Below are 13,696 nucleotides of genomic sequence, written 5' to 3' on the forward strand. Positions count from 1 at the left end.
GGAGTATCTCTTGAGCTATTGTCTTACTGAATCTTTAACCCGTTTATTGTTCTATGTATTTTCCATATAGCTATATCTTTCACCTCTGCTAGTTTGCAGTCTTCCCAAGGCTAGGAACCACAGAATATGCTTATTTGCGTCTGCCATCGTGTTCTCGGATTGTGCGTGGCAATTCGGCAGTTTGACTGGAAGGGTAAATGAATGAGGAGAAGCAGACCTATCAGTACCACTAACAGTCCTGCAGTGTCGATAATTTACCTCCACTACCCTCACCCTAAAAGCGCTTGTGGAACTAAAGGTTGATGCGAATATTGACAATGATTTTCCTTTGGAAATGTTGATTGGCCTCTAGGTATCTGATTTCAGAAATCCTGGAAATGTCTTTCTCTGAAGGCTAAGAACTAGCTCAGTCATTACAGAAACAATAATGGTTGTGTTAGTGATAATTGATTCACTGCCCTTTTCCCACTTTCTTTCTCTAATGCTTATCCTTCCTTTATTTAGGAGTTCAAAGTCGGGGTGCTAAGAAAAGTCATGTTGAAAAGTAGCTCATGGGGGTGGTTGTCAAGGGTGATTTTAGAGTAAAAATGAGGTCTTCATAAAGTCATAACATTTTGGAGATGGAAAGAACATCAATACATCTATAACATTTTATTTCTTTCAAAAGATATGAAGCCAAGGTTTCAGAGAGGGACCGTCTAGTCATGCTTCATCATTGTCTAGATTTGAAATGTCCAAATGAGAAACATACCTCAGGATTCACCTGTGGTAGGTGGGGTTTTCTGCAGATGAAGCAGGATGTAGAGAAAGGTAGATCAGGCTGATGATTTATAGCTTATTTCCTCACCTTTTTTCATTTAAATAATTATAAAAGGGGTGATAAATATACTGCATGAAAAGATATTCAAAAGAGAAGCCAGCCAGAATTCACAAGAGGATTAAATAGAAAGATAATGGTCTCTATTCAATTATTAAGAATACTATGATGAGCCCCGTGTGAGATATTATGTGTGGCATCTGTCCTGTTGCCTTGGCAGTAAAGAGAATAGGATCAAGAAGTAGAAGGCAGATGCCAAGGTGCTTTTCTGTGGTGGCCACTAAGTACCCCGTTGAAAGGAGCTTAAGAGCATCTCGAAGGAAAGAGCCTGCTTTCCTGTTGTCAAGTTGTGAAAAATGGCAAACTTCAGGGGACCGTAGGTAGGCTGGGTGGTAGCTTAATTGGGTTTGATTGCCTTGAAAAGTTTTGGCTCTGGGAAGAGAGAGGAAACCTCTTCAGTCAGCAATTGGCCAGCTGGGTCCACCCTTGACCATTGGGGCCCAAATGAAAAGGGAGAGAAGTTGGTTCCACTGCAGAGGGTCCCTAAGGGTTCCACTGCCTTGGGGCTGAGAACCCAGGGCAGCTGGGCAGGCTTAGCACCTGCTTCTTGGACCTTTCCTCGCCTGGTTCAGAAGGGGTTGGTACTAAAGTCATGGTTGTGATTCTAGAGAACTCAACTGGGGTAGCCTGGGATTAAGGTCAACCTTATAGTTTCAAGACTCTCCATTTTCCCAGCCCTCTGGGAAGGACAGTTTCAATCATCTCTAATTAAACCTTTAATATAACAAAAGAGAAACAGACACAGATACAGAGAACAAACTAGTGGTTACCAGGAGGGGTAGGGGATTAAGAGACACAAACTACTATGTATAAAATAAATACAAGGATATATTGTACAGCACAGGGAAATATAGCTAAATGTCATAATAACTCTCAATGGAGCATAATCTATAAAAATATTGAATCACTACATTATACACCTGAAACTAATATAATACAGTAAATCAACTATATTTCAGTTAAAAACAAAACAAAACAAATAACCCTTTAAGGCCTGGGTTCGTAGAAACAGTGGTCTAACATTTCTGCATTGAACATGCCTTGGAGCAGTGGCTGGGGTCTTTTCTGAGTAGAGAGAATGGCCAAATTAATAGAGAGGCCCTAGTTGCACTCAAATTTCCAAGGCTGAGCAATTCTTTCTGGAGAATATTGAAATTCACGTTTCTCACATACCCTAAAAATACCTTAGGCTCATGTAATCAAGCAAAAGCCAGAGCAACTACCTTCACTCTGCTCCACACACCACCCCAAGCATCCTATTAGTCTTTGGTGACTTTGGGTAAATTATTTAATGTCTTTGCGCCTTCACTTTGTCTTCTGTAAAGTGGGGACGGTAAGCTACCTCATAGGGTGGTTGCTGAGGATTAAAGGTGTTAAGACATCTAAATTGCTTCGAATGGCGCCTGGCTTGCAAATTTCAGCTATTATTATTTTCAAATCGTTTCCTTCTCCTGCCCTTTCATCTGTATTGCATTGTCACTACAGTAAAGTATTTTGGGCCACAGGGCATGGAAGGGGTCACCCAGCATCATCTTCCCAGGCCCCCGTTCCTAGTGGATGTCCCAAGGCCACCTCTGCCAATCTGGGAAAGCCTTGCTACACAGGCTGGACAAACTTGGGGCCCCCCTGGAATTCTTCAGGAAAGTCTCCAGGTGGCTGGCGATGGGCCACCACCCATCCTGGCTCTGTCCCTTTAGGGAGAACTGTTCAAATAAAGGATCTACTGGGTGGCCATGCAGGGCTGTCTGAACTGACACTTGAGCATCCTTCAGAAACTCTGGAACCATGGGTTTCATTGCCGATACGCAAGCCCACTGGGCAATTTGAAAGAAAAAAAGGGGTTTCCATCTTAGCACGTGCAAGTGAGAAGTGAGTGTAGTTGTGCATTCTCTCCAGTTATCACACGCTTCTTCCCGTGCCAGCAGGCTACAGGGGCAGGTTCCGTGAGGTGTGGAAGCACTGGGTGGGCATAGTTCAGTCAACGGGACCATCCCGGCAGCGCATAGCGTCTCACACATGTTTTCCAAAATGTGTGTAATTTCCGCCCCGCGTCTGGGCTCCGCAATCAGCAGTCAGGCAACATGTTCTGAAGCGTCAGTTCTGAACGTAGCCAGCGCCTCACACTGTGGGGAAAGCGAAGCATGATGGTCCGATGTGGACCAGTGCACCTGACGATGGGGGATGCTCTTGGCAGGATACTGATGCCTCTCATGAAATCTCACCACTTTCCCAGCCTCTGCAGACCTGTCTGCCTCGTTGTCCTGGGAGTGAGGAGACGGAGCTGCTCTGTGGGGCCTGGACTGGCAATTTGGTGCTGATGGAGACTGGGGGTAAGAGCTGGGCGGTACGGGCTGCGGTCTGGGACCCTTGCCTGCGGCGCAGTTCACCTAGGATCATAACCTCCCCACCTAGGAAACAACAGTGGTTCCAAGGCTATATCCACAGGGACCATCATGGCTTACGGGGAAATGAACAGTTTGTCAAACAGCCCTGGACATCTGAATTTTTTTTTTCACTGATGTGACAGTTACAAATCGGAATCAATCAATTCAGATTCCAATTTGGCTAACGTTTACTGAGCCTCTGGTGTGTGGCCAGGATCGTGCTAACACTCGTTTTGACCCGGCCTGGCTGAAGCTCCCATTCAGCTGAGATGCTTATTGAGAGCAGCTTCTGTGCTGGGCATGGGGAGTCTGAGACGCACAGGAGAAGGTGCCTCGTCCCATCCTTACTGCCCTGTCTGGTGGTCCTGGGTGGTCCCAGAACTGCTCAGCAGAAGCACTTGCTTGGTCTCAGGGCAGTTCGTTCTTTAGGAATTCCAGGTCTATTTCTTATACAAAAAGAGAAATGGATACTGAAGCTGAAACTTGTTATTGTACATAAAACATTGTGTTCTCTTCATCTGGTTATTTGATGAGAAGCTGATGTCTGGTGCCTGTTGGCTTCTCACTACTGGGAGAATAATCCCGTGCCCTGCAGACTCGCCCCTCGAGCCCTCTTCCCACCCTTCTCTCCAGCACAGGGACGAGATTTCCAGGGCGGGGTGTGGGCACAGAGACCCCTGCAGAGGTCAGGCTTTGCTTGCATCCTCTCCTTGGCAAACTTGACTGTGGGCGTGCAGTGCTGGGGGGCGGGCAGAATGTGCGGGTTTCTGTTCCTGATTTGAAAATCAGAAGAGAGATGACAGACATATAAAAAGGCATGTTGATTTTTCACAGGGCGGGGGGGGGGGGCGGGTATATTTTTAAAATCTCAATACTGAAACATAGTCCCAGGGGGTAGCTCAAGCGTTCATGGTCAGGAGTCAAATTCCACAAGGTCATGTCCAAGAGGGGCCTGCAACTAAAGAGATCCTTTCGATGGACCGTCAGTATCTGGTCCCAGGGCTGAGGGAAAGCCCTGTGTGTACGTGAAGAGAAAATCCTAGATTCAGCTGCACTCTCCCCGCCTCCCCGGTGTGATCTCGGGTTTAACGTTCGCCTTCCGTGGAATCCATGTGGCACCTTCTCATAGGTTTAAAAATAGACTCCGGGCCTGCGAACCCTCTTAAAAGGAACACGATAGAGCCCAGTGCCAGCACCGTGGCACCTGATACCCGGCTCCGATCACTTCCCTAAATAGGCGCCGCACCCGGGATCCTTGAGCCAGCTGAATTGGCCGCGCGGAGCTCACCACACAGAGTTAAATGGAAAAACAAGCCAGGCTCTCTTTCCTCGCCTCTCTCTCCTCTCTCACTACCAAAGGTCTGAAGGAGTCACACTGGATTTCTTGGTCCATTCAACACGCCAGCTGGAGCATCTATTCCGTGCAGTTCCTTCCTAATTAACTGCGGAGGGGGTTAGGGCAGGAGGGTGCAATAGTGCGCACACGACGAAAGACATTCCCCCCAACCCCCACCCCCGGCAGCGATGCTCTAGGTGGTTCACAGACTCCCCGGGTGGATGACCGCTGCCCCAGGTGGTGATAAGCCAGCCTGCCTTTCTCAGTAAAGGGCGGGGCTCCTGGCGCGCGCCCTTATCGGCCTCGTACAGAGAGACTCGGGGGGGCCGGGGCAACTCCCTGAGCGCGTGCGGGGCGACGCAGATAGAAGAATGGCGGGGGGGAAAGCGAGCCTTGTCAGCAGGGGAGGAGCTGTGGACCCGGGCTGGGCTCGGGAGCATGGCTTCAGCTGTACACGCACCCTGAGAATTGGTTCTCCACGGCAGAGACAATGGAAATTGAAAATGATGCAGTGAAAGAAAGCCCAGGAGGTCCAGTGGCTCCAGCAGCGTGCGGGGGATGCCTGGGGGCCTGTATCCCGCCGTGGGTGTTCTGACCTTGCAGAAGCGGTGACGGGGCCCTAATTTTCCAGCGTAGAAGCAAAATCAGTCACACCCCCTACCTCGGAGCGGGAGGCGGGAGTTGACCTTTGACCCAAGCTTTGGTGAAGGAAGGGAGGGGCGGAGGAAAAAAGAGCATCCCTGTCGTTTACTGAGGACCTACTACGTGCCTGCAGTGGTGCTGGGCATTTTTACATAATTCTCCCAGTACCTGGGGGTGGGGGACAGGGGAAGGTTATTTTCATGTCACTGATGAGGAAACCCATGCTCAGAAAAGTTACTTCCCTTTATCAGAAGTTACACAGCTCGACTGTCGGCGGCCTGCTAATTTTGAGTATTTTAAGGCTGCCCGGAAAAGCAAATGATGACGTTGCAATTCAGTGAGGACCAAGTCTGACTTGACTGCAGAGGATTAAAATGAGAGGAGCAGGAGGCCCTCTGCCCTCCAGTGACCTGCAGGGGGAGAGAAGTGGTCCCTGCTCGGGGCATGAGGTGCCAGGTGGCCCGTCTCTGGAATCCCGGGTCTGCCCTGAATCTCAGCTTTGACGTCCCTGTAGAGAGGAGCCAGCCTGCGTCCAGGCTGGCTGCCGCCTGAAGCTCGGTTCCCCCAAAGCATCCTGGGGTTCATCCGGGAGCCCCGTGCACCTGGGATCCTTTGCTTCAGGCTTTTGAGCAAGAAGAAGCATCCTCCCAGTTTCTGGAAGAACCAAAGATTCATGGGGGAGTTCGTGGCAGGGGGGCCCCGGAGCCGTGCCAGGCTCCCACTCCATCCAGGGGTTCTGCGTGCTGCATCCCTTTCTTCTCCCCACACTGTCTCCTCCTGACGTAGCTGACGTGGCCTGGAGGACCGAACTCCACGGCCAAAGCCTCCAGCATCTCGTTACGCTTGTCTGTGAGGAACTGCAGAGACAGCTGGTAAAATATTTAGCACGACTGGAAAAAAACTGCACACGCCATGAACCTGGAAGATAGAACAAGGGGTCCTTACCAAGCTCCCCTCGTCTTTTTCTTTAGCCCATCAATTCCTTTCTGGTCCTTTGCCTTGGTTGTTTGCTTTGGTTTCAGTGATTCTCACAGGCAAATCTCCCGGGTACACTAAATACCTGTAATAAAAGCGCAGCCCTAAGGTATGAAAAAAATTAGGAAACAGGCAAGGAGCAGGATGATTCTTTGTTGTCGAAGGGTATGGGAGTGATGGAGGGTTGAGGAGGGACAGTCAATTAATGGTAAAAAAAAAAATAAGGGCTTATCTTTCTGAATCCCTAGAGCCCAAAGAAACCCTTCCAAGTCATCTAGTTTATCCTGCGCTTCTCTATACCATATCAAAGGATGAGTTATGTTTCTCTGCTACCCTGAAGATCCCCAGCAAAGATTCAGCTCTTTCTGAATAATGAGTTCTGTTAAGTCACATCCCTTACCACTGGAAAAATTCTTTCTGTCTGATCTAAACCTTCTCCACATCAATTTAACCCCATGATTTACCGTTTCCTTATGACCTGAGGAAATGTTCATACAGCAGTCAGCACCACTGCCCAGGTCTGTGCTAGTCACATAGGGGAGCAGGTGGGAAAAGTGAAGGAGAGGGACTGGGAATATGGGACACATGAACCAAGCTGCCTCTACCTGTAGGAAGCTTAGAATTGAATCATGGTGGCTATGGCACCTGGAAAGGGGTACCATAGAAGTAGTCCCAATCTGAGATCCAGGGTCTAGTGCTGCAGGGGTTTACATGTTAAGGGCTATCTCCTTGAGCCTTCTCTTCTTTAATGTCGATCATCCCAGGTCCTTTAACCTCAGGCCTCATTGGGTAACGTGCCTGAAGTTGTTTCCTTCTTCTCCTCTTGGACTTTGTCCGACTCTGCATATCTAAGTTGCAAAACCTCAACCCTACTGAGGTCACAACCAAAGTCAAGAATTCGCGGCAGTCCTTGCGGAGCAACTGAGCCCTTGCACCACAACTAGTGAGCCTGCACTATAGAGCCTGCGAGCCGCAACTACTGAGCCCACGTGTCGCAACTACTGAGCCCGCGTGTCACAACTACTGAAGCCTGCGTGCCTAGAGCCCGTGCTCCGCAACAAGAGAAACCACTGCAATGAGAAGCCCGTGCACCGCAGTGAAGAGTAGCCCCCGCTCGCCGCAACTAGAGAAAGCCTGCATGCAGCAAACGAGACCCAGCACAGCCAAAAAAAAAAAAAAAAAACAGAATTTTTGGCAGTCCTGAGTACTCAAGTCCTCTGATAATACCTCAGTCCCTTTTGCCATTCTCTCAACAGTACCATGGGTTGTATTCAGCTTCTGGTCCACTATAACTAGTTCATCTTTTTTCTTTGTGATTGTATATAACCCATAGCAATTATGGTATAAAGAACCCTGGGCTTAGGAGTTATACTACCTGGGTATCAGAATTGGGTTGGGAATTTTTGCTATTTAACTTTGAACATTTCACTTTACGTGTAAGATCTCAGTTCATCTCACCTTTAAAATAGATGTGCTGTCTAGAAAGAACTCTCAAAATTCAGTAATCAGAAAACAAACAACCCAATTTAAAAATTGGCAAAAGATTTGAACAGATACATCACCAAAGAAGCTATGTGGATGGCAAGTAGGCCCCTGAAAAGATGTTTAGCCGCATTAGTTATTAGGCAATGCAAATCAAAACCACAATGAAATACTACTACACATCTATTAGAATGTCTAAATTAAGGCTAACCATACCAAGTGTTGGCAAGGGTAGGGACCAATGGGAGGGGCTACAAAGGGGCAGAAGGAAACTTTTGGAGGTGATTTTGGAGGTACATTGTCTTGATTGTAGAGATGGTTTTATAGGGTTATATATATATATATATAACTTACTAAATGGTACATTTTAAATATGCAGTTTATAGTGTGTCGGTTACACTTCAATACAGCTGTTAAAAATGGTCTATTTTTCAGTTCATCGTGTGAGTCAATTGAATTAGTGCTTTTGAAACTGTTATATTGTTCATATTGTTCATCTGCCATTTGAGTAGGGCATTTCTCTCTCTCTAAATATTAATGTTGGAACAGTGCTTTGGAATCCCTTGAGATATTGCACTGGGCTATGATCAGGGCTGTTCCAGTAACCATAATTTATTAATTGAAGCTCTCTATGTAGAGGCTTTTAGCAAATCTGAGAGGCAGTTTTAAGAAGCACAGAGCAAGAGACCTGTAGGGTAACCCGTGTCTTTACAATGTGTGCATTTTTGTGCTCGGAGAAGGGGCCGTGGTGACTCCCCCAGCCAGACACCTGCCTTTGGTACAGGAGTGTGGCGTTTTCCACCTTTCAGAGGTTGCCTGTCCTCTGATGGTGTTGAGGGTCTCAGGCCTGGAAAATTCTGATGCCGCTGTCTTCAAATTCCAGTGTTTTCATCCACATGGGAGAGGTTAGTTGCATTATACACTTCAGATCACTCTTTTTCGGCAACATCCTGTACTTCTCTCTGGATCTTTATTTATTCCATTTATTTGGGACGTTCCCCTAATTGTCAAATGGATTTGAAGAGCACCTTACTTTTTTTCTTTTACTTGAAGTAGAGATAGTTTATAATATTATATTAGTTTTTAGTTTCAGGTGTACAGCATAGTGATTTAATATTTTTATAGATTATACTCCATTTAAAGTTATTATAAAATATCGGCTATATTCCCTGTGCTGTACATTACATCCTCATATCTTATTTATATTATACCCAGTAGTTTGTACCTCTTAATGCCCTTCCCTCACCCCCCTCCCCACTGGTAAGCACTAGTTTTCTGTATCTGTAAATCTATTTCTGTTTTGTTATATTCATTTGTTTTATGGTTCTGTTTCCACATATAAGTGAAAAAGCATAGTGTTTGTCCTTCTCTGTCTGACTCAGTTTCACTAAACATAATACCCTCCAGGTCCATCCATGTTGTTGCCAATGGCAAAATTTCATTCTTTTTCATGGCCGAGTAATATTCCATTGTATATATGTACCACATCTTCTGTATCCATTCGTCTGTTGATGGACACTTAGGTTGCTTCCATGTCTTGGCTATTGTAAATAATGCTGCTGTGAACACTGAGGTGCATGCAAATTGGTGTTTTTGTTTTCTTCGGATAAACAGCCAGGAGTGAAATTGCTGGATCATATGGTAGTTCTATTTTTAGTTTTCTGAGGAACCTCCATACTGTTTTCCAAAGTGGCTCCACCAATTTACAAGAGCACCTAACTGTGGAAAACACTCAGTTTTTTCTAACCTCAGGGTATCCTGCGCGTCGTATCCTCCTGGCACTGGGCACACTTGGGCTGGGGATCTTGCCAGTGTTGCTAATGGAAGGGCTTTGGGTCAGCTGGACCCTCCGTTTACTGGTAGTAACCTTGGTCCTGACCTTAACCTCCCTGGGCTCAGCTTCTCCACCCACACAACTACAATAGCATCTTCTACCTCAAGAGGCGCCTGCGACGGTTAAATGAGGTAACGCAATATGTCCTTCACCTAATAGGTACTCAGTGGGTTAATTCTTCCCAAACACACAGGCGTCCGGTGCCCCCCATGCTTCGGGGCAGGAGGGGTGGGAAAAGAGCATTTGGTGTCGTGTCTAGACTGCTATTTGAAGAGAGCATGAAGCTGGGCTCATGATACAGAACATCCATGATGGGACAAGCAGTATCGCCCGTGGCTGTGACAATCCCTGTCACTGCTTCTGCTGGCCATTGCTCATCACTCAGCGTAGTCCCTGGTGTCACACCCCCCCCCCACATGCTCCTGACATCTGTCCCCGAAATGACCGCATGAAAAGGTGAGGATGGTCCCGGAGCAGAATCTGGGAGCTTCCTCCGGCCTTAGGTGACATTCCCTAAAACACAGTCAGACTGGAGGGATGAGGGAGACGTAGTAACAGATCCGCGTCTCAGCTTCACTCCGCCGCGCGGCTCCCGGCAGCAGCTGGAAGAGGCTGATGAGCTGGCATCTCAGGACACGCTGCAAGAGCTGGAAACATGCAGATCGGTGATGGGGCATAAATAGCCTCTGCTGAGCTCGCCCTGGCCGTCTCCGCCGGCCCCGGGGCCCACTCACCCGGGCGGTCGGGGAGGCAAGAGGCAGGGCGGGAGCGCCATGCAGCGTGGGGCTCCTCACCTCGCCTGGACGTGTGCGCCTCCCGCCTGCAGCCGCAGGACGCGGCCCTCCACGCGCCCGCGCCGCGGGGCTCGGCCGCAGGGGCCTCGTCTCCGGAGATCGCTCCGCGTTGCCTTTCGCGTCAGACGCGAGGATGGGGAGGAAATGAAGAGGCCCCACTAGCGGCTGGCGGCGGGCTGGCGGCGGGCGGGCGCCGGGGTCCGCGCGCCGGAGCCCAGCCGAGCCGAGGCGAGCGGCGGGCGCCTGTATTTTTAGCCTGATGCCGCTTAACTTGCTGGCGCTCCGCGCGCCGCCGAGCAGATAACGGGGGAGGGGAGCCGGCCGCGGGCTCGGATTTCCGCGCGGGCGCCGGACGATGGCAGCGCGACCGCGCAGGTCGGGTCCAGACGCCGCGGTGAGTGCCAGGCCGGCCCGCGCCGGGCGGGGTCCCCGCCGCCGCGCCCCCCGCCGCGGGCTCGCCGGCCGCCAACTTTCCCGGCGCGGGCGCGGGCGGGGACGCGCGCCGGCCGCCCTTCTGTTGCCTCACGTCCGCGGGCGCCGAGGCTTCTAGCGGGATCCAGAGGAAAATTCCTCTGGCCCGGAGGCCGCCGCCGCGGAGGGGCTGGTGCCGGGAGGCGGCCGGACCCGTGGCCGGGCGGCCGGGCGGGCGCGCGGAGGTGCCCGGAGGACAGTCCTGCCGGGCTGACTCTGCGGTGGGGGGCGACCGGCCGCCCCTCGCGGGGACCAACTCGGACCCGCGGGGATGCCCCGGCCTTGGCCTTGGCCGGAGAAGGGCCGCCTCGGGCGCCCGCGGCACGCCTGAGCCCCAGACCTTAGAAACACGAGCGCCCGCGCCCGGAGGTCCAGAGTCAGCGGGAAATGAATGGGGGTGAGAGGGAGCCGGGGCCCCCCCGGCGAGCTGTGCACTGTCCCCATTTTAGCAATGGAATTGAGGTCTGGGAACTTGTGCGAGGCACAGCATCAAGTGGCGGAGCGGGGCTTCACGCCAGGTCTGTCCAACGTCAGGGTCCACTGTGGCTTTTCTCACATCCTGCATCACCCAGCCTCCCAGCATGAAGCTGGACGAGCGCAGGAATGGACGGGGTTTTCCCCAAGGCCTTGTACTTGCGCGGAGAGGTCATAAGAGGACCCGGGACTCTGGCTTACACACCTCGTTTCCTCAGTGACACCTTTAATAACACAACTTTCTGGAAAGAAAAATGAAAGAAACCTAATGAAAACGCACACTGGGGCCCAGGGTTCACTTCTGTTTCTCTGTCGTCAGTAGCCTAATGCAGGGGCCACACAGGTGTGTGCAGGCGGGTGCTGCCTGTTTTCTTGGAGGCTCGACCTGGGCTCCGAGGAACACCTGGGCGCTGAGTATGAAGGGAGTCTCAGATGTGAAGGGCAACCCCCATATACAGGCCGAACACCGCCTGCTGTACTTGGTCTTCTGGATGTGCTGCAGCCCCTCAGGGAAAGGTCCAGAACCTCTACTGGGAGTTGTGGCGGTGACTCTGCCTTTTGCCCAAGCAAGACCCTTTGGGAAGGAGATACTGTCTTATCACTGTTTACAGAAATTAATGAGAGCTCAGTTTCCATTCATCTTTTTAGATGAGATTTTGCACTGGGAGACCTTGAAAAAGTCAGTCATGGTTTGTCCTGGGAAAACTCAGGTCATCTCAAGCCCCAGAGAAGGCGTGAGGAGGCCCTGGGTTCTCCCACCTGGTCTAAACCTAGACTCCACCTGGCTCCGGTGTTTCGGCAGCCTCCCCTGCCCCCGGGTGCAGGCTTGCTGACATTTAGCTGCCTGCTTCCGGCTCTCCCTCCCCGGACACTGGAGTCCCCTCTGCTACTTATCTATTGCTATATTCGTATTGCCCCACTCAGGAAGTGCAAGTTTAATAATAGTCGGGCGTCTCAGGTAACCAAGGGTTCACCTCCCTTTTCTGATGAGCAGCCCTGATGAGAACTTGAGTTCCAAGAGGAATTCCATTCCCTTCCTTTCCCCTCTGCTTCCTTCCTCCTGAAGCGAGGGCTGAAGTGGGCACAGCCTCTGAGTGCAGGCGGAAGGCTCTCTCCAGCCTGAGCTGAACTGGAGTGGAATCTCTGGGCACTAGAACATGGCTAGTGAGGAAGCACTGCTTGACTCCTGCCCAGCCAGGATGCGCTGTGTGACCTCGGACAAGATGCTTAACGTCTCTGTGACTCATTTACCTCATCTGTGAAAAGGAGACAATGAAAGTACCTGCCTCTGGAGATTATTGGGAGGAACCAATGAAGTCGTTGGTGCAGAGGGCTTAACACATAGGAAGGGCTTTATGAAGGTAACTTGTTTCATTGTGAAAAGAAGTTCGGGGACATCACATGGGTTAATCTGCAGGGATGTGGGCCGGGTATGCAATGAGATGTGTGTGCCCCCCCCTCCCCTCAATGCTGGCAGTTTTCTCATGGGTAAAATTAGGTTAAAATAAAGCTCAAGATGAGGAAGGGGCAAAGGCGCAAGTGGGCAGCCTTGGTGTGGGCGCTCAGAGGGGTGACAGCTCTCGGTGGTGGTACAGGGTTTAGGGCCATCGTGGACTGATTTTTCTGGACGCAACGAGCAGCCTTCTTTAGTTCCTCTGGTCTCTCCACACAGGGAGGCCTCTCTGAGGCTGTCCTGCAGGGACAGGGCGCTCAGGGAGGGCCAGGGGCTCTGCTCCAATTTATCCTAGCGCTGAGATAGTTCGTATCTGGTTCGTATTTTGTCATTATTGTTGTTTTTCTGGTTGGTATTTACTCAGGTAGATATTCTAAATGGAGCATATTGGATTCTTTTGACTCTCTTTCTGCCCTACTGGGTTACAGACTGTTCCTAGACGCGCCAGGAAACGGCACCTAGGACAGATCATTAAGTTGCAGGAAATTGAGTTAGAGGTTCAGCAGAACAAGATGGCAAGAGTGGGTCTCATATTCCAAAGAGCGCCATTTGCTCTGCAGTTGAAATATTCTCCGGCACCTAGGAGGTGCCCACTGCGTGCTTGTGGAATGGATCACTTTCTAACTCTGTCACTTTGTTTTTCAAATCACCAGGGCAGAGACCTATATTCAGAATTTTTACTCTCTCTCTTTGCCCTGGCATGATTCTGGACTTGAAACTGGACCTCAGGAAATAAGTTGTAGAATTAAACTGGGGGATACACAGTGGAATGACACCATTATTACCTACAATCCACCTGTAAGATACCCTGAAGATCCTACCTGGGTCCTGACGACTCTATGCCCAGAGAAGACTAAAAAGAAAATGAAAACGCCTTAGCAATTGAACTTCACCTCCAGCTATCTAGGTGACCTTAGCCGGTCACTTTATTTTTACCATCAGTTTTATCATCAGGGAAGGGAAGGACTGGGGCT

General features: G+C 50.2%; 1 protein-coding gene across 5 annotated transcripts in view; it reads left to right on the plus strand.

The window, feature by feature from the left end:
* ANK1 (ankyrin 1) overlaps positions 1-13,696 on the plus strand; it is a 210,258-nt gene that overhangs the window by 100,241 nt on the left and 96,321 nt on the right. The window contains exon 1 of one of the 5 annotated variants that reach the window (XM_082374701.1): positions 10,453-10,718. The exons of the other annotated variants lie outside the window; for them this stretch is intronic. Within the exon in view, the coding sequence (XP_082230827.1) occupies positions 10,680-10,718 (39 nt within the window). The 5' untranslated portion in view covers positions 10,453-10,679. Of the gene's footprint in view, positions 1-10,452; positions 10,719-13,696 lie in introns of those variants that run through there. 5 annotated transcript variants of the gene reach the window in all.

This window comes from Balaenoptera borealis (genome assembly GCF_965194805.1).
Source record: "Balaenoptera borealis genome assembly, chromosome: 21".
Taxonomy (NCBI): Eukaryota; Metazoa; Chordata; class Mammalia; order Artiodactyla; family Balaenopteridae; genus Balaenoptera; species Balaenoptera borealis.